Below are 20823 nucleotides of genomic sequence, written 5' to 3'. Positions count from 1 at the left end.
AATTTGTAAGGGCCTCCAGTTCTTCGGGGCTTGTATCTCAAACTGAATGTATGAATTGGCCAAGAGCCATCTCCAAGGAAGACCGCACTTCAAGTCATCAGACACCTGTTCATGCCCCACTGACAGCCTGACAGAAATACACTATTCCCAAACATAGATTTTGTGAGACCTCAATAGTTTCTGTCAAGCTGTCATTCCTTTCATTCGGTTATATTGATTTGGTCACTTTCCATTGTTGAACCAGTGTGAAAAAATACGAAAGCATAGGTCCACATACAATGGACACACACTGGACACCAAAATGCTTGAAAAAACAAAAAATCGATTGGTGTGTAATTTTCATAAGTTGCCCTCTGGCTTTGATGTTCAAGATCAAGTGCTTTCCTCCTGTGTGGTCAGATATGTGTGCAAAGACCTCCCACAACCACAAACACCATTCTTGCATATCAAACTCAACCAATTAGCAAACATTTACATATGCATAGCGACATCAGGGGCCAACAATGCCTAACTGGGCTGCTAACAGATTCAGAGGCCTCTCAACAAATTCTCAACAGACCTAAAAAAGGACCTGACTTCAATGGCATGGCAAATTAAATCCAATATGGCTGGAATCCCAGTTGGCCTGTGTACAAAACAGGGCTGTTTAGGTTAAATACAGAACTGAAAAACAAGCTGCTTCATTTGCTATAGAAAAGTCACAACCGAATGGTCTGAACGGTTTTGTGTTTTGTCAGGGCACCGGTGAACAAGATCTAGGGTACACAAAATAAGACATAGGGTTTCAAGGTTTCAATGGAGGGAGAAAGCAAATGACAGAGAGAGGGAAAACAACAACCCTTGTATAAAACACCTATAATTGTATTTGATCTCTCTGGTATAGATGTTTTAATTTAGTCCGCTGTGATCATGCTTAGTATCATGCATTTGTGTTTGAACAGAACCGTGCAAACGTGCTGAGAATAAAGAGAAAAGACTGACAAACAAATGAACACAGGGTCATTGCATTGCCTTCACACAATTATAGTACCAGTATTAAGTAAACAAAAAGACTTTTAAGGTAAATTAATGTTAGCTTGACTGATACAAATCCAGCTGAGGTGTTCACAATACATATAGCACCCAAGTTTGGGTTGAAGACATTAGATAGATAGATAGATAGATAGATAGATGGATACTTTACTTATCCCAAGGGAAATTTAGGTCATCCAGTAGCTTATACACATAAACACGTACACCTCTCCGATATACATACAGTACATAAATCACAAATACAAACATAGGAAGAACATAATAACACGGAGTGTTTACAGATACAGTAATGGGTCTGACCCTATGATGCAGAATGAAATGATTGTGATTGTCGGTTGACCAGGAGGAAAGTGTTCTTGTGCTGCTGGTGCGAATAGTGCAAACAAATATAATGGACTTGTGCTTGTGTGGATGGGAGTGCAAGATAGCATTCTTGTGCTTCTGTGTGTGTGTGTGTTTGGAAAGTGCAAAAACACTCATTATGGTCATCAACGATTTTGCACAGCGAACCCTCGCCACTTGTTGGGAAGTCCAGAGGGATACTGTGTCAATTAAAAAAATAATGCTCTTTAATAAATAATGATTGGTATTGTATGAGACTATAAGTTTAGATTCATCACAGGTGTCAAGGTGGAACCTCTGCCAAAGAGAGGAGTACAGTGATGGTGGTGGTTGGGATGTTATACGGGATACGTTTTCATATCAAATCAAAAGTGATCTATTTTACTTTGTGGCTTTATGAGTCTTTACATCATTAAAGCCTTAATAAAACCTTTGCACCCACTGATGTTCATATTCGATATCTTGTCGTACCCCTGTCCTCAAAGATGGGTTCCATGAGACTCCCACTGGGTTACAGCAGGAGACATTTGATGATCTGAAACTTGGCAGGGTTCATAGAAGCTTAAGCATTCAAACAGTGTGTGTGTGTGTGTGTGTGTGTGTGTGTGTGTGTGTGTGTGTGTGTGTGTGTGTGTGTGTCTGTGTGTGTGTATGTGTGAATATAACACATTAGGGGTCAATCATAGTTGGTCTTGCAATGTGAATAATGACAAGAGTTCTGCAATTGCTGGATGGTTTGCTCGGCATATTTTCTCTTGGTTGGTTGACATTTCTGTACTTTTCAGTAAACACCTTAAAGTTTTATGTGCCGTCAGTCTTCAGTCCCACCGCCTGGTCCATTTTGGGGGAGGCTCTCTCTAGGCTATTTCAACCGATAGCCCATGTCCTCTCTGTTAATCTTCAACACTTTCACAATGATCATGGACACAATTATACCTTCTGTAGAGACATTCTTAATAATTCATCAGAATATTATCTGTTTGAGGAATATTATAGTATTTGTAAGTGATAACTGATAAAATGATGTGAACTGTAAGAAGAATATAACATATATAACTACATTTATGCACATTTTAGTGTTTGTTAAAACATGAATGGGAGAAGACGCCAAGTTTTGTGAGGACTTTTCTCCCCAAAAGGCTTCTGAAGTTTCTGAATGGGATGGAATTCTTCGATGCCTTTTGCAATGATGCTGCGAATCATAAGAAAAAGCCCAAGTTTCTATAGGCCACTAATCTTTGGGAAGATTTTGGATTTGAGCTCACTGTAGGCTCACTTTGAAGGCATGTGTGCCTGTGAGTGAATGGGGGTGTGGGGAGGCTTAGCATTTTGAAAATAACGATTCAGGGGGAAAGGATTTTTCCTGGGGTTTTGGGTTTTGAAGAGGCTGGGAACTGGCAGAAAATGGGCTTTTCCATCCGAGTTTGTGTTGGCAGTGTGCCCATCGCAATGGAACCATTTATCGGACCTAAACGGTGCCAGGGACAGGGAGCATGAAGGGCTATGTTAAGTGATCCGAGGCTGTAGTCACCCTACGAGCTGTGCCTTCTGATCCCATTAGTTCCACAATGGCCACACAGTTAACCGTGGCAACGATCACACAGCTAATCCGAGCTAGCATTCAGGCCCTCACGCCATGTTTCACACCATAGCTTTCACAAGCTGTTGACTCTATTATCATTTCAAAGACAGGAGAAAAGAGGAGAGAAGAATAAGAGATGGAGGGACAGCATAGACAGAGTGATGGAACGAGTACACAAGAAGGAGAGTTTGAGGAAGTAGAACTATGGTGGCAAAAGGTGTAAACATAACAGCATAGCATAGTTTGGTAAGCTACAATAAACACAAGTTGATAAAGAGTTTGAGGACACCCATGTAGATTACCATCATTCACCATCAAGTAAGGTGAACATCGTGTACTCCTATAGCGCAACTGATACAGCAAGCTTTAAGTAAGTAGCTACACCCAGACAGAATTGGTTCCCAGCGAACACCCTCAATGTGCACCTTTCCTGCAAAGCAATTTGCTTTGGATAAAAATTGTGGAATACAAAAATGTAGATTCATTATCTATGATAGAACAAAAACCAAGAAACCTATATGGTAAAAGGTCATACAGTATGTAGGTCGCATAGAGAGCTTGCGATCATTTCCATGGTCCTCATAGAGTTTCTTTTATAATCAGCAGTAGGTCAGTACAAACAGAGGACCATGTGTTATAAGACAATTAACCACACTAACATCTCAGCAAGCACAGCAAAGACAGCAGTTCTGAGTAGGTCAAGTTCATTTTAGTAGTTCACTGGCTTCACAGGCAGTTGAGAAGATTTTTCATAGGGGAAAGAGCACATTACAGATACATGCCATAGATACTTTACAATGCAAAGTATCTATGGTAAAGCTGCTGGCCTAATTCAGCATTTTTCTCATATCCTAAACAGTGTGAAAAACGTATTTTGTTAATGTCAATGCCTAACACTCAACCTGAAAGAAGACATGGGCCGTTAGGATCTTGGGGTCTGTTTGCAAAAGGTCACAGGAGAAAATAAGAACGGAAAACTTAAACCATTAAAAAAAACCTAATACATTGTGTGATTGTGTGAGATATACAATATCATGGGTGGTCCGAGTGCGGAACTGATTTTATCCAGTGAGGTACACCTCTACTGATATGAAAGAAGGCACGTTCAATGTCACGTTCAACACAAGGTTAGATAATCTGCCCACCCTGATTTCATTGTGAACTGTGTATGTTTCTCTATCAGTGTCCATAGAGGACCCCATATAAAATATGTTCGACATTAAACTATCTGTGTTGAACTCCTTTGTGATATCAAAGGAGTTTTTTGTTTCTTTGTGCAGGCTTTGTTTTTTTTGTGGGACATACAAGACAATTTACTTGTAACTACTAACTACATTTTATAAGTTATCAAATTAATTTGAGCCACCTAATTCTATTCTCAAACACTAACTGAAAGAACAAATAGACCACAGATACATAAATGGTATGATTAATCTGTGACAATATCAATGTCTTCAATCAATCTCTTATACATGCAGTTGTTCATTGTTTGCTTTTCTATTATTGATAGAGTCTATACAGTCTTTATGTTTTCATCATATCATGTTAAAAGTCACAACAGACCCATGACCAGTGATTCAGTAGAAATCTTGTTTAGATGTGACACAGCTCCAGTTCTCAATAAAGCCTCTCCATCCTTCAATAAAGGAGATGAAGCTTTCAAAAAAACACTGTGCTACTATTTGATATTCTGTAGAACATTGCAGAAATGTTTCAAAAGAGTAAACGTTTCTCGTGAAATTCGTATATATAATGTACTTATATCCTCTCATGTCTGACTGTCCTCATTCCAAAAAGTAATTCCATGTAGGAACAATATGATTACATTTTGCTTTGTGAACAAATGGGCATATAATCCTACCAAATCTCACACATCTCTGTCTCCCCAGGAGACAAAAGAGGAACACACTTACACTGACAAGACTGACAGGGACTACTCTCACCCCCACAGATCAATACTCCCCCTAGCCTGGCTCGACCTGCCTACTGCTCCCAGCTCAGTTTATTCACTGTCACTGAGTGGATTGGGGTCTGGTTATAACAGGCAGGCTATGCTTCCCCACGAGCTTAGGACAGCTCCACACCTGAATGTAGAAGAATAAAAGAGAGAGACATTAGAAGTACTTTCTTATAGATTATACACATAAGGGCCAAATCCATGGTGTTGCCATGATTTCTAACTCCACCTAACAGTCTCACAGTTTACACTGCTGCTGTAAGTAGACTGTTCACATGATCCGTGTGGTATAACCTGAATTGATGCATACTTATTTGTTATAGTTGTGACAACATTACATAGTACTTCAAAATCATCCCACTCTGGTCTAACTTGACAGGCAAGGAATAGGATGGTGAAGTTTTTGTATTATGTTTTAATATTTGCTTTTGTTGGTTCAACTCAGAGAATTGTGATGTATTGATCTGTTGACATGTTTGTCTGTGTGCACAGGAAAGCCCACAAAGTCTGTGTACAGCATTGTAGTGAATTACAGTCCTTACAAAGGATGCGTCTTCCATTGTTTAAGACTATAGTTGTAGTTGCACATCTTTTCTTTTTTTATGTATCATTTTCGATCTGTGAATACAAATAATGTAGTAAGCCCATTACTGTTGATAAATGGTACTTGTCTGTGTATCTATAAAATGCGTTCTGGTAAGCTCTACATTCAGGGGAAGCTGTGTCAATTTCGGAGGGCACCCTTTGGTCAAAAAGGTAGAAGTGCTCCCTCTATTGGATCAATCATAACACTGCAAGAAACAATGTCAGGCGCCTAGATGGACAATGGGGTGGAAGCCCAATTTGATCATGACCCTTGCCCGTCTTTGGCAGTGCTTTTACAGAAATTGAATAGACCCACAGTCCCACACCATTTTTGTATGTGTATAATCTCGTCGATATTTATGTAAACAACTATATACAATGTTAATATGTGTTTGTGACTTGTTTTTTAAGAAGAATATACTGCATTTGGTCAGTTTGCACTAAATTGCCTAGAAACATAGATAGCCACTCTAGTGTCCCATACTCGAAAGCCTTGCTTACAATTATACTTTGCAGAAAACTGAAAGGATTTAAGGTTTTGGTCAATATGCAGATTAACTTGAAACCTTAAATTAACCAACGATCGTGGCGGCATATTTGGATCTCATATACGCAACAATGAAAACATTTCAGAATTCCAAAAGAATACTGCGATGCTTTTAGGAGGTCTTGAATACCTATCAAAAAGTTTGTACAATCTCAAATGGTCGTAAGGGTGTCGTGATGAGTGGTAGACATGGAAGAGTGCGGAGCCCATCCAGCTGTAGATGGGGACGTGAGGTAAGTTGTCAGGCAGTACAACGTGTCCTGTAGACTATTTGTGTACATGTTTTACATAGATATAGTAGGCTACCCTATAACACCTTCACTGAATATTTGAAATGACAGGGCGAAACATATGGGCCTACTTGTGTGAAAAGCGAGAGAGGTCGCTCTAGAACCAGACGCCGTCAAGTAAGTCAAAAGACAACCAGATTATATCACTACATTAAACACGTCTACAATGACTTAATTTAAAGTCTTAATATTTTTTCGATAGATTTATCTGCCTCCCATGTAATTGAACATTCATTTTCTAAATCTCATGTAATTCTTCCCAAGACTATACATGTGACAGAAAACTCCAGACTGAGCAAACTCAAGATCTTTGGCAACGACGCCCGGAAGAGAGCCAAAGAGGACGTCATGCAGGAGATGGTCGGGCAGATCATTCACCTGGCTGACTTGAATTTACAAGATCGTCATCAAGCCTCGTCTGAGGAATAGAAGAAATACAGTGGCAGAGGATGCCCAGAAAAAAAGAAAAAAAAAACATTTTATCAGACTTAATTTAAGTTAGAACATCATTCAAGATATTGACAAGTACCGTAAAATAAAACAGGTTGTAGTAACTTGAACTCCGTTATGTTCAACCTGTTTATTACCACTTGATGTAACACTACAGTTTCATGAGAAGGCTTATTCAACTGCCAGCATGCAGGTAACTTCCCAACTGAACTCCAACCCAACAACCCATCCAGACTACACCTGCCACCTAGTGGCTTGACTACTCAAAACAGTAAATACACTTTACTACACAGGTCTCCCTTCTTTTATTTGTTCATTGTGATGCTTTGAACTTATATTAGGGTATATAATATAGAGGCGATCTAATAGCGTGCGTGGTAGATGTCAGGAGGCAGAGATCTCAATTCTCAAAGCAATTCCTGAGCTCCAATAAACCGCACAGGCCCAGGAATGCCGTTCATTTGTATCAGCAAAACACGCACATGTTTGTGCTTCCAGAGTTATTCTATCACGGCTCTTCAAGAGTCAAGCGAGGCTTACCTCGGACGCCAATATTCGAGGACACCAATCTGTGCGCCATCAACGGCGAGTCACCATCATGTCATCCATCTGTCTTGTCGCATCCGTAGGAAGCGTGCTTACATTATCAAGATCATCCCTTAACCCAAAAATGTACACACCTAAAGTGTGAAACACCCTATCAGAAAGTAGGCTATAGGTGGAGAGTGGACATTTGAAAACTATTTGTAGATTTCCAAAAAGAACAAAACACTACAAATTACAGAATTAACAATGTAGAACTATTTACTATTATAGTAAAACAATGTATCTGCTGTATAACTCAACATAAACTTAATACAAAAATGGATAAACATTTTTTTATTCATATGAAAACTAATTCAAAGTACAAAAATACCCTAAACATTACACATCTCTAAAATATACAGACACTCACAGATACATATATACAAAGAGGGCAGCACTGTGAAGTTCACTACAAAGTGGCCACTCAAGAATAAGTTAATCCTTTTTTATCACTTTGTCCTTATTATTTCTTGTGTAGCAAAGCGGATGATTTCATTAAAATCAAACTGAATGTATTTCCTCCAGTAACGGCGGTCCCTGCCATAAATCTGGGGAGGATAGCACGGGCTCCCTATGAAATATAAAAGCAATTCGATTAGATACCATCAAAATGGAGACGCTCAGTCTCCAGCAATATGGCACATGGCAGTCAACGACGGAAAACTACTGAGAATAGACATAAATCTAAATTTCCATTTTTCCAAAGCTCACCAATTCCATGGAATATCCTAGCCACAGCCCGTCCAGAGAACTTCTCGTCACTGCGGTTGGCCAGGAAGCCACGAATGTCGGCACGAATCTGGTCCTCCCAATCCTTCATCTGATGAAGGATGAATGGATAAATACAACATTTTAAAAGATGTTTTTTTCTGCCGCACCGACATTTCTGCATTTCATCACTAATAGTTTCAAGGCCCCTTGGGGGCACACACACACAATCACACAATCACACACACACACACACACACACACACACACACACACACACACACACACACACACACACACACACACACACACACACACACACACACACACACACACACACACACACACACACACACACACACACTACCTTGAATTTGTTAAGTGATTCCTCCTCTTCATCCTGGTCCTGCTGGAACTCTTTGCTCATATCCAGGTCTCTCCTCTTATCGAAGTATTCACTCAGCAGCTCTTTGAGTTTCAGGCTTCTCTCCTCCTCAAGCTCATCCACGCAGAGGCTGCAGTTCCGGTAGGCAACACTAGGAGGACAAAAACACAAATTGCAGCTTAATATAAAAAAAACACAGGTACTTATTACCACAATTATTTTTGATTCAGTATTTTAGGGTTATGAAAAGAACCCCTTGAAACTGCTTATAAAATCTTCTACTTGTTATGATGGAACCTCTACTAAAATCTGGATTAGTCCACAGTATTACACTATTACAGTTTTTTCTCAGCTGCTTTGGTACATTTCGAAGATCAGAATTCAAATTCTCAAAACAGTTTATCAACTTCCACAAGAAGTCAGGTGTGCACATCCTGTCAGGCATGTCATACTGTATATGGTCATTTGGGTCGACGTATACTTTCTCCACAATAACAGCATTAGGGAAGGGTTTGGTGGAGGGTCTTGGTTACGAACCATGACAAAAGGTTCATGTGCTTTGTCTGTACCGAAATAGTCATTGATGAAATTATTTACTTTTGAGGCATAATCTAAGCATTTTGAGCAAGTTACAGGCTTTTGCAGGTAATGCATTGTGTGGTGGTGTTTGGACGAATTATTTCAAGAAACTTACTGTTTTGAAAATGTTCAGGAATATTCAAGAAATGTACCAAAGTGACATTAACCTCTTAGAACATTACCCTACGACTATTGTATGACCCTGTATTACTACTATAAGAATTAATTAATCTCAACCACTACTTCAGATGTTGTGGAGCTCACCTGCGGAAGGCTTTGAAAGAAGCCTTGAGCTGGTAGAGCTGTGTCATCTCCTGAGCCTTCACGCGCCCGTGCAGGAAAGCACACACCTGGTCCATCTCATCCGGGGTCAGGTCGCCATAGGAGCGGAAGTAGAAGGACAAGCTGCTGAACTCAACGTGGACACCACTCCTTCCTGTGCCACCAAATGTCCCTGTGGCAGACGGTCACTGGTTAAGTTCATATAGTATTACTAATATAACTAATACTACTAAGATAACCAATGCTCTTTTTAAACAATCATACAGACAATTGCCCACCTATTGATACACACTGACTAACTTTCTCTCTCTCTCTCTGATACACACACACACGCACACAATCACTCATTCGCACACACTAACTCACCTGAGCCCCACTGGAGCTGTCTCAGTCCTCTCTTGACCAGGTGACACTGCCAGCCCATTGTGTCGGCCAGCTCCACCACATCAAACTCCAGCCCACTGCAGGCCTCCACCTTCTCCCCTGCCATCCTCTTCCGTGCCAGGGCCACCGCCACAGGGGGACATCTACCAGGAGAACAAACCACAGGGCAGAGTTACACAAGGTTGAAACACACCACACACACACACCACACACACAAACACACCACAAACCACACACACACAAAAAGAGGATATACAGAACATGCTGTGATGGCTTCTGCTAACTGACAACAATGTCATTGTCACTGAGGTTGACCTTGTCATATCTGAATGAAAGCTCAACCTCAGCAACAACCAAACTGAGAAAGATCTCTCTCACTCTCTCACACACACACACACACACACACACACACACACACACACACACACACACTAATTGTGTACATTTTAGTGAGTGTGCGCAGCTGTTGCGAGCCTCCGTAGCACTGGATGCTGCAGTTGGAGAGGGTCGGGTGCAGAAGCTCCACCCAGGCCTGGGGGTGCAGCTCCAGGTAGCACAGCAGCGTCTCCAGACCTGGGAACACACAGAGGGTCAACCAATCAAGGACTTGGACATGAGGCAAGTTCCTAACTGCGAAAGACTTCACAAATCAAAAGATTAGAAGTGTAAGTAGCAACATACAGGTAATCTGAACACTGTGTTACATCTGAACAATGTGTTCAGTCATATTTTCACCTTGGAGCTTTAAATAACACAAACCTTACCTTCCTTATAATCATCCACAGGGATCTCATTCATGGGAGGGGTTTTGTAAGAAGCAGCACAGCACATTACATACTCAATGTAAACGTTCTACACGAAAACAGCATTGGGGAATGGTCTGAAAATGTTCAGATCAAACTCAAACCTGTCCATAATCTGGCCACCCTTGCAGTGGAGGGTCACTCACCTTCTTCTGTGATGTCCAGGGCCTCCACAGTGTCCTGCATTGGGATGGCTCTCTCGTGGGTGTGGCACACTCTCTGTGTGACGGTGAGGCCCTTCTCTCCTTCAGACGTCTCCTCCTTTCTCTCTCCTCCAGGCGTCTCTCCCACGCTCCCCTCCTCTTGAGAATGGGAGACGGACTGTGTCTGCGGTCCCCCCTTCGCCGTGGGGCTCAGTGATACGTTCTTCTCTTCCCTGTTGGGGGTCTGGTAAGGTGTCTCATCCATGGGCGTGTCTTTGGGCGGCTCCACCCCTGGCTGCTCCCCGTCATCGAAGCCCTCACAGGCGTCCATCAACCCAAGCATCTCATCGTCGTCCACTTCCATGGCCTTCAGTGAAGAAAATATGGTTTTGGTCACGCACAGTTATAGACTTTTAATGTATTCCCAACTGAAGAGGGGATTCTACACCACCAGAATCAGTAAGGGACATGGAATAAACTCAGAACAGTAAGAGGCAGGGAGACCTTAGCCACTTCCTGGTGCTTCTGATGAATCTGTCTACACTTGCAGGGTGGGAACACCTTCTGTACAAGCTTCTTCACGGTGATGTAGTCCACGGTGTCAGAGTAGATGTGCCTTCGCAGCTCGTGTAGGTCCCCGCCCTAAATACAGAGTAGAGGTCAACTTACTCAGAGGTTATAGCTCAGTTATAATTGCCAAGCACTTAAGACATGGCTGGGATGTCTCTGCTTCCATACTGCACACTTGGAAAAGGAGCATTTCATAATTTAGTGATTATAATAAAGCATTTATTTAAAATAGAAACCAGCACTACTTAACTGTGCCGTGCTATATTTGACAGGTACAGGACTAATTCACTGATAAAGACAAAGACACAGACACAGTGGGGAATATTGTCAATGTTAGGCTGGTCTGACCTCAGGGTCCAGGAAGAGGTGACAGTGGGAAGGCTCTGCATCTCGTCCTGCACGTCCTATCTCCTGCACGTAGCTCTCGAAACTCTTGGGCATGTTGTAGTGGATGATGCCTCGCACGTCCGACTTGTCCAGGCCCATCCCAAAGGCCACAGTGGCCACCACTACCCGCAGCTCGCCGCACATGAAGTTATTCTGGACCCGCCGCCTCTCGGAGCCAGACATGCCCGCGTGGTACGACTCGGCGATCCACTTTATCGGCTTACGGATCTTCTTCCTGGCTTTAGAGGCACAGAGAGGCACAAGACACACAAAGATAAAGCATGCAGCGGATGATTTCCTTGCTTAACTTATGTATTTTACTCTTTGTTATCACTAAACTGATCGCTTACAGTAATGAATTTCCCATTATAGTATAAACCCAAACATTTGAAGATGAGCCCAAATTCCTTTAACGCAACATTGGTTTACTTTAGTTACATTCCTCTGTCACTGTTTGAAAAAAAAATATTTACATCAAACTAAATCATACAATAATTACTCTGTCACTGTTCGAATAAATGGTTTACGGACAAAATCATATACGCACATCTCTGTTATCTAGAGTCCCTGAGAAATTAAACCCATCATACTAAACTGTCTGTCATTCTAAACTGTCTGTCATACTAAACGGACTGAAAACACCACACACAATCCAGACCAGGTTCACCACGATGTACCCAGAGTAGAGCTGTCAAAATGAAAGCCTTTAACACTTTAAGTCAATGTTAATGGATTGGTCTTGATGGTTGATGGCCTTGGTGTTGATTCTACATTAATTCCATGATTTTACATTTAAATATCCATGATTACAAGCTTTGATTACAAGCTTACAAGCCTTGAGAAGGAAAAAAAGAGATTAATCGCAATTAATCACAGCAAATTTCGATTGAAAGTACTAACCCAAAGCTTTCTTCTTCTTGCCCACAGGATTGTCATCCTCTTTGGCAGGGAGGGCAGGCTCCTTGACTATCACCCCCTGCAGGCAGGTACGCAGAAGTGCAGAGATGCGCGTGGTCTCCTCTCGTCTGGTGCAGTAGATGATGATGGACCCCAGTGCCCCAAACCTCTCTCCCTTCAGCAGACACACCAAGGCCTGGGGGAGAGGGGAAGAGAACACCACGACACAGTTGCCATCATTGATTCTACAGTAAGACTTGTAGTAAAGTAGTTGAAATGGTCTGTCCTTGGGGGCGAACAGTGTACATACCCTTTACAAAAAATCTCTAAATATATGCAAGTGCTTTAGGCAGCTGTAAGACATTATTGACTTTTTTTAAGAACTGCAATTTAATTTCCCTTTGTGTCCATCTATGACTGAGTGATTCTGCCTGATGCCTGATTCTTTGTTGCAGTTTTATTGTCCCCAGGCAGGGTGGGCTGATACTCTCCCTTCGTTACACTATCTAATGATACAAATTATGACAGTGGCAAACATGATGAAGTTACAGACAAAAGTCTGACAAGACTATAGAAGTGTTATGAACCTGATCCTTGTCTCGGTCCATAGAGACGGAGAGCTGGAGGTTGGGTGGTACGGCAGCAGAGCGAACAGCGATGCCATCCTCGTCTGTGATCTCCAGATGGTGGGCGATATCCAGGGCCGTGGAGAGGGTGGCTGTGGCTGTCAGACCCAGCAGGCAGCGAACCCCCAGACGGTCCCTCAGCACCTACAGGCCAAAGAGAGGACAGTTATAGTTGCGAGGGTATTATTAATATTGAATGCATTAAATGCTATTGATAGATTGCCCGTAACCAAGTATCTAATATTTTATATATATATTTATCTACCTTATCTAATATTTAATGAATGCAAGTCCACATACACAATTACACTATGCATAAAAGTATATGAGGGTGATTGTAAACAAGATAGCTTAGATTGGTTAAAATGTCAGTCGTTATGCCTAGCTGCCACTTCACTTCAGACAGTGTTATGAGGGAAGAATCGTGAATCATCTGGCAACATGTGGTAAGATACTCCATTTCTGCTTCAAGACATGGCAAAGTGAGTTTAGTGTGATCCTCTTCACCTTGCACAGTCTGAGGTAGCAGGGCCTGAAATTGTGGGACCATTCGGACACGCAGTGGGCTTCGTCAACGCAGGCAAATGCCACTGGGGGGAGCTGGTCAGCTGGGGGCAGGCAGCCCGCGCCAGAGTGCCCCCCACCCACCAACGCCTCAGGGGAGAGCAGCAGCACGTGCACCTGGCCTGCCTTCACCTGCAACACAGTTTAGGTCTTCACTGAAATATGAATTTTACAAAAAATCACAAGCATTATGTGGTCCAGTTGCACAGTCTTTGCTTAATCTAATTACAGATGATGGCTGTTTTTTGGGGGAGCCTGTAGGTAGAACAAAAACTGACGGCCACAGCAGACAATGTCCTAGAAATTTCTGTCCAGTCAAGTTTAAGCTTGCAAATATGACAACAATATAAAAAAGCAAACAGAATGCTAAAATGGGTTCATTCAGGCTGAGGTACACTAAAGCGCTTGCATGATTTTAACAATTTTGTTTATAATTTAATTTTATAGTTATAAATTGTAATTTCATTAAAAGACACAGAGAGATGACTTACCTTTTCTATAGCCGTTTCCCTCTGTTTCTTTGACATGTTGGAGTGGATGGCAGCGGCCTTCAGTATGGAAGGCAACCCTGTCAGCTTGAAAAAGACAGGACAAATAAACATGAAAGATGTTCCCATTGCAACCATCATCGAATCAGGCACAACAGCATTGGGGTGTCTGAGAAAGCATGATCAACATAATGCTCCGATTCATCTTAATGAAGGCACCATACCTGATCGTCCATGAGAGACACCAGAGGGGAGATCACAAGTGCGATGCAGTTTGACCTCTGGGCATAGAGATAGGCTGCAAGCTGGTAGACCAAGGATTTACCCATGCCAGTAGACAACACCACAAGGGTAGAGAGGCCTGAAACATTAGCACATGTGAATCATTCGATCGGTGTACGACTCCACACTACGAACAGCCCGCCACGTAAAACTATTAAAGGACAGAGTAGCAATCAGGAAACCTGAGAGATGTTAATATTTTTACCAGAGAGGATCCGCATGAGGGCCACCTCCTGTCCGGGCCTGAAGGATTTGTATCCAAAGGCTCGAAGGGCCTCGAAGACTTCCTCTGGAGCAGCTGTGAAGAGGTGGAAATATGTCTTCAATATACACCCAAAAGTATGCTATGGAGATGCAAACAATATCTTCATGTGGGTGTGTGTGTGTGTGTGTGTGTGTGTGTGGGGGGGGGGGGGGGTGGGGGACTGATTGGGAGGCTTGAATAAATTGATTCTACGGAAAATACATTATTTGAGGAATACAGCATTATTCTATCCAAATTGAATACAGTTTGTTGCACAGTTTGTTGCACTGTGTTGAAAGCCCCAGGCACTAAGTTGTTTCATTATAAGCGTGTATGTAATATATACATATATGTAATGATGTGTGTTTGCGTAGCTGTGTCATACTGGTATCAGTGATCTCGGAGGATGTTTTCTGATACTTGTGAAGTACCTCTGACTTTTCCATCCTCCGTGAGGCTGTACAGGGGCTCCATTGGAGGCGGAGCGGTAGGTCGCTCATAGTCTGGTCTGATCACATTCAACAGGATCTCCTCCTGCTTGTCCTTCTGTTCATCTGCGTCCTCCGCCGCACTTGGTGGCGCTACCACTGTATGTGAGGACAAATAAAGACTTGGCTTGAGACTTGAGAAGACAGATTCCATTACTCAAACACTGGCCCCTTCATTCATTCATTCATTGGCCCGTATTCGGTGCAAGAAAATTAATAGTTGATGAGTGGAACATCTTGTTTTCAAGATCTTGTCTATTCAACATTTGTGAGGGAACAATGCAAATTTCAAATGGCTGGGCTGAGGAACTATGTACTGTTTCTGCACCACATAGTTCATAAAACTTGCGTTCCAAACCACAGTATTCCTCAAAGACATTATGAGCTCTGGATTGTATGGACACGCATTAACTTGAAATTCTATACGGATTTCTATTTGCATATTGCGACATCGGCGCGAAAAGTTGTTTCGATCAGGGCCTTCTGGGCAATATCAAGGGAGCACAGATTGCACTTGTGTGTGTGTGTGGTGGGGAGTAGCATGAGCACTTTGACCTTCTGGCACGAGGGCGAGCCCATGACATCATGGCCAGACAGTCAGGGAGCTGCTAAGCTCATCTAGCCGCCGACCACAGGTCTAATGCGGTCTTGGCTTTGGCCCGCTTCTGCGGAATCACTTCTGCGCTGGACATCGTCCGTGTGTGGGGCGAGATTTCCAAAACGCTGTGAAAATGAGCCTCGAGAACACCCCTTGAGGATTGGTCGGCTGTGTGCAGCGGCGGCCGCGGGAGCAGGAGTAACAACGGCAGTGACTGCTGCTCCTCCTTCTCCCCCCCGGCACCCTCCCAGGCTCGTTCTTCAATTCATGCGAGACGCCACTTGTGGTTCAGCGAGACCTTAAATATCCAGAGAGGACTAAAGAGCTGGTTGGACTTATGTGGTTTGATCTTGTGCTGATCAGGTCCTCGCGCGTCATTCACACAGATTTTTTTTTTTCTTTCTCTTGTGGAATGAAGGGCTTGACGTTTCCAGTCCGCACAAGCCAAGGCAACGCCACCATTGACTTCCATTATTTAAAGTCAGACATATAAACTTTCCGTCGATAAACCCCTGCCAATGGACCAACGGCTCATGCTGCCAAGGGAAGAAGTACCCTCTGCGACAGCAGAAAACCATAAAGGTCAGCACATCGAGAATGCCCTAAGGCATGATGTGAATTGTATTATCCTATTAGAATGGTGGAAACAAATGATTTACAATGTGTGTGTGTGAGTGTGGGGAAGGGTTCAAGACCGAGCTCAACAACCGCAGGAGGAGGGCACTCTTTATAACAACATCTGAGAAGACGAGCAGAGCCCTCTCAATTCTCTCGCCATGTGAGGTCACAGGCCCTGACTCACCTATGGGCTCAGAGCTCAAACTTCCAGTCGCCCGGGCAACCTCCTCCAGGGTGGGCAGCTCGAACGGCTCCTCTTCTTCAGCGTCAGAGGCGCCAGCGGCCACCGCAGCAGCCGGACCTAGGGGGTTCACAGAGGCAAGGATGGGGTCAAGGGCATTAACAGCAACAGGCAGGCATTCCTCCTGTTCTGCTGTACATCATAGCGATGTACTTATGGGAGAGTGGAGTATAATTTACTAATTAGGGGAGGCACTGGCATTGACTCACAGGCCAAGCACAGCCAGACTTGTCTGATTGGTTAAAAAACACTGGCAACTAACATGTGCATGAAAGCGAAGTGATTTCTAGGAGTGAGAGAGCATACAATTTATAAGACATAGGCCTCAATACCAAGATGCTGTGCAGCATCAGCATCATCTTGTTCTCATTGGATTGACATTAAAGCTGCAAGGTATCTGGAAACCTTGGAGCGAGTAATCATGTCAGGACTGGGACTAGTTCACTTTCAGCCATTACAGATTGCTCCACTGCTTTCATACGGTAACACCATACACCCGTTCTCACCTTTTCCCTGGCAGTTCGAAGCCCAGTGGCCTGTGCCACCACACTTGAAGCATGTGTCTCCTTGGCGATTGAAACCCCCAAACCCTCCTCGGCCTCGCCCAGAGAATCCTCCTCGGCCTCGACCCGAGAACCCGCCAAAGCGCTCGCCCTTCAGCTGGAACTTCTGCATGTACATCTGCAACGACATCCCTCACATCAGCCACCCCCACACTCTCCCTCTCCCTGGCCTTATATTCGTTTCAGACCATCACCAAATCAGAATCAAAAGACAGTAAAAAACAAACTCAATAATGATAATAACTAAATTCGGCATGTTTTTGTTCACCTGTTTACGAAGTCCGGCCCCCCTTAAGGCATATCCTTTGACGTGAGATTTTTTCTTCAAGTTGATTTTCACAAAGTTGCCATCTGTGTTTTTGGTGCCTCTGAAGTATGGAGGAAGAAAATGTTTACAAATGGAAAACGTGGCTTTAATGTGTCTCATAGCAATGGGGTCAACACTCATACAGGGGTACTAAATATAATGACTGTATGGGAGTTGTCTGGGTGCCTAACAGGCATAGCGAATTGAGCCATCCGTGACTGAAACTCATCACACTCCCACAACATTCTTCACCTGGTCGTCACTAAGGAGCTATTTCAAGTTATGTGATCACAGCACAGAGCATGGGTACGGGGTGAGAGGAAACACTGTACACTCACGTCGGCCTCACAGAGTTCTTTACCCTGGAGCGGGCGGCCATCACATCCTCCACATCCACCTCCCCCAGCAGGTTCTCCTGAGGGATCCTAGGCTTCTGCTTTACCACTTTCTTCTCCAGCTCCTCGGGGTCGCTGCCGTCTCCTCCGTCTCCTCCGCTTCCTGTGCCTTTCTTTTTCCGCCCACGTGGGCCTCTTGCTTTTTCAGGGCTGTCTAAAGTGCTTGTCTCTCCCTTTTTTGTCCTCCTTCTCTTCTTGGCTGTGCCCTGCTTTTCTTCAGCGTCTGCTGGTTTCTGCTCCCCATCTCCTTTTTCCTCTTCCTCTTCCTCATCTTCGTCCCTTGGCCTCTTTCGGCCCTTTTTCTGCGCCCCCATCGGCTTCGGTTCCTTGCCTCGCTTCTTCGTCTGCACAGGCTCTTCCTCATCCTCCTCCTCCTGACCTTTCCTGGCTCTTACTCGTGGTTCCTTGCCTCGCTTCTTCGTCTGCACAGGCTCTTCCTCATCCTCCTCCTCCTGACCTTTCCTGGCTCTTACCCGTAGTTCCTTGCCTCGCTTCTTCGTCTGCACAGGCTCTTCCTCCTCCTCCTCCTCCTCCAGACCTTTCCTGGCTCTCGCTCGGGGTTTCTTGGCGGCTCTGATGCCACTGGCCCGCTCTGTCACGACCCACTCCGCTCCCATTCCAGCTCCTCCGAGACCAGGTCTGGTTTCTCCATCCCCTTCTCCTCCTTCTCCTCCTCCTCCTCCTCCAACACTGGGCTCTAATGAGGAGCCATGGCCCTTGTCCCGGAGACAGGCAGCTTCGGACGGAGACGTTACGCCACCCATCTGCGGCCTGTCGTCTGGTGGCTGCGGATGGGTCGGGGTGTTCCTGGCGGCTCCATCTCCCCCGGGAGCCGGTTTATTCGGGCTGGCACGGGCCGGCAGCAGCTCGGCCACGGCAGCACTGCTGCTGGCGGCGAGAGGCGAAGGAGTGTGGCCGTCCGACTCGCCAGGATCCTCCACGTTGCCTGAGACCGGCCTCTCGCAGTCATCCACTTCATCAAACACCTGACAGCGCTGCAGCCATCCGTGGTCCACAGACGACAGACGCTTGGTTACGGACTGCCGCAGCTGCTGGGCTCTCTCTGCCAGGCTGCCTGACGCACCAGGTGTTGGGCGCCATGCTTTGGATGGGGTGAAGGCTAGTAAAGGCTTAAAAGGCTCAAGAGGCTCCTCATCCAAGTCTGTGTTGGTTGCTTGCGCAGGGGTGGCACTGGGGTCTGGGCACGTGTTGGCTGGTTTTGGGAGAGGCAGTTCAACATCAGCAGTAACTGATGGGGGACATGATTCCTCCTGGCTGCCCTTGCACGTCTTTAGTGGTGTTTTCCGGGGAGTGTAGGACTTTTTTAGGGTTACTGGTCTGTCCTGGAAAATTTCAAATTGAGAACAGATTATTAAAGATCATTGACTTCCCATGTATTTTTCAAATCGCATAGTACTAATCTCTTGTGTTAGAAATCTTTAACACTTAAAACAGTTAAATGTGTAATGGCCTTTGTGCTAATATTTTACACATTGGCAAGTTAATAAACAAAGCAAACTCAATGATGATTCTACATGTAAAACCGATATATAATGATATGGTGTGGTGCCAACTAGGGATGTAAGAAAATATGATTCTCAAAAACACTTTATACATTTTTAATTTATACTTTACATGTAAAGGTTCGTGCCAGACAGTGGTTCATTTTGTGTTGTTTTTAAAACCGGTTCGATAGATACATCTTCAGCTATTTGACTCTTCCATACCACTCAGATTGTATGCATATGGTGATGTGTTCTGTATACTATGACAGTTTTCCTAAAATAAGATTGAAATTGAATCAAAATATATTGCCTTGCAGACAGTATCACAACATATTGCAATATATTGAATGGTCACACCTTTATAATTAAGCCTATAGTATTGCCAGATTCTTGCCAATTCACAGCCCTAGTGTCAACCTATACAGGTACAATATGAGCATTTGGTGGAGATAATGGGCCTCTTGCTTTATATTTCAATCTTAATACAAGACGTTCAAGCGGTGTACTTTACCTTGGTTAAAGACCCAAGATTTAATTTCAGCTTCATTCCAAAGTACTGAGCCGAGGCCTGCAACGATTCCCTCTCTATGGTGGTGAGTTTTGGAGGAGCAACAGGCAGGTTCTTGCGGCTAAGGTGGGATCCCCAGCAGTCTGGCTCCTTCACAGAAAAACAAGCCCCTTTTGTAATCCCAAATTTAAAAAAAAAAATTGGAACACAAGCACAAGACCCTGTAGTGGGTAACATTATGGAGCTCACCTTGGTTGTTGTGTTGGTCTCTGAAGTTTGCGTTGGTGCTTCATGTGTACTATTGTTGTTCTCTTTAGCTTCCTTCAAGGTACGGTATTCTTTGTAGAGTCCTATTGGGCAAGTGACATAAGGTTAGCATGCTTGTACCAATTGTTTGTTTGTAAACACAAGTTACGATTTTACTTCAGAGAACTTACTTTTAGTCTCCTCAGGGCCGTTGTCAATATCATCCTAAAAACGACACAAATGTAGACATTTTTAAACAAGCCAAGAAAGAGCCCACGTTTTGTTTTTAAAGGCAAAAGTACCCAGACTTACTGATAAAGTGGGTATAAGTATCAATTAACTGACGATAGCTGGTTAGCTAAAATTATGCTAAGATTGGTATTCACTTACCTTGTTGGGTTTTCGCTCGTGTTCCTGGAGAAATGTACGCTCCCAGTTTTTAAGAAGTATTTTGACATCGTTGTATCTATCTGACATTGTTAAAACGAACCTAAACTATTGGAACAAATATCAATATTAAAGATAAACTTGCTACCTGGTGTATAACATGCAGCAGCGTTACAATGATTCTACCGATGTTCTATGGCGATACGGTTGCCTCAATTTTGCATGTCTTTCATAGAAACATTTCACCCTCAAAGG

The 20823-nt window shown here is 43.7% G+C and overlaps 1 protein-coding gene across 1 annotated transcript; it reads right to left on the bottom strand.

The window, feature by feature from the left end:
• Nucleotides 1–7819: 7819 nt before the first annotated feature.
• recql4 (RecQ helicase-like 4) lies at nucleotides 7820–20658 on the bottom strand (the record flags this gene model as incomplete). The annotated part of the gene is given in 25 exon segments (XM_080837945.1): nucleotides 7820–7941; nucleotides 8082–8190; nucleotides 8446–8614; nucleotides 9307–9496; nucleotides 9691–9851; nucleotides 10152–10281; nucleotides 10658–11021; nucleotides 11141–11296; nucleotides 11573–11845; nucleotides 12510–12704; nucleotides 13096–13278; nucleotides 13642–13830; nucleotides 14190–14273; nucleotides 14411–14547; nucleotides 14674–14766; nucleotides 15144–15299; nucleotides 16601–16717; nucleotides 17164–17338; nucleotides 17489–17588; nucleotides 17866–18301; nucleotides 18461–19265; nucleotides 19939–20085; nucleotides 20185–20285; nucleotides 20373–20406; nucleotides 20572–20658. Coding segments are annotated over 25 exon segments (4713 nt in total).
• Nucleotides 20659–20823: the final 165 nt, after the last annotated feature.

The sequence above is a fragment of the Sprattus sprattus genome (assembly GCF_963457725.1).
Source record: "Sprattus sprattus genome assembly, chromosome: 4".
NCBI classification, from domain to species: Eukaryota; Metazoa; Chordata; class Actinopteri; order Clupeiformes; family Clupeidae; genus Sprattus; species Sprattus sprattus.
The sequence above is the reverse complement of the archived record's forward strand: the minus strand, read 5'-3'. Positions and strand labels throughout refer to the sequence as shown.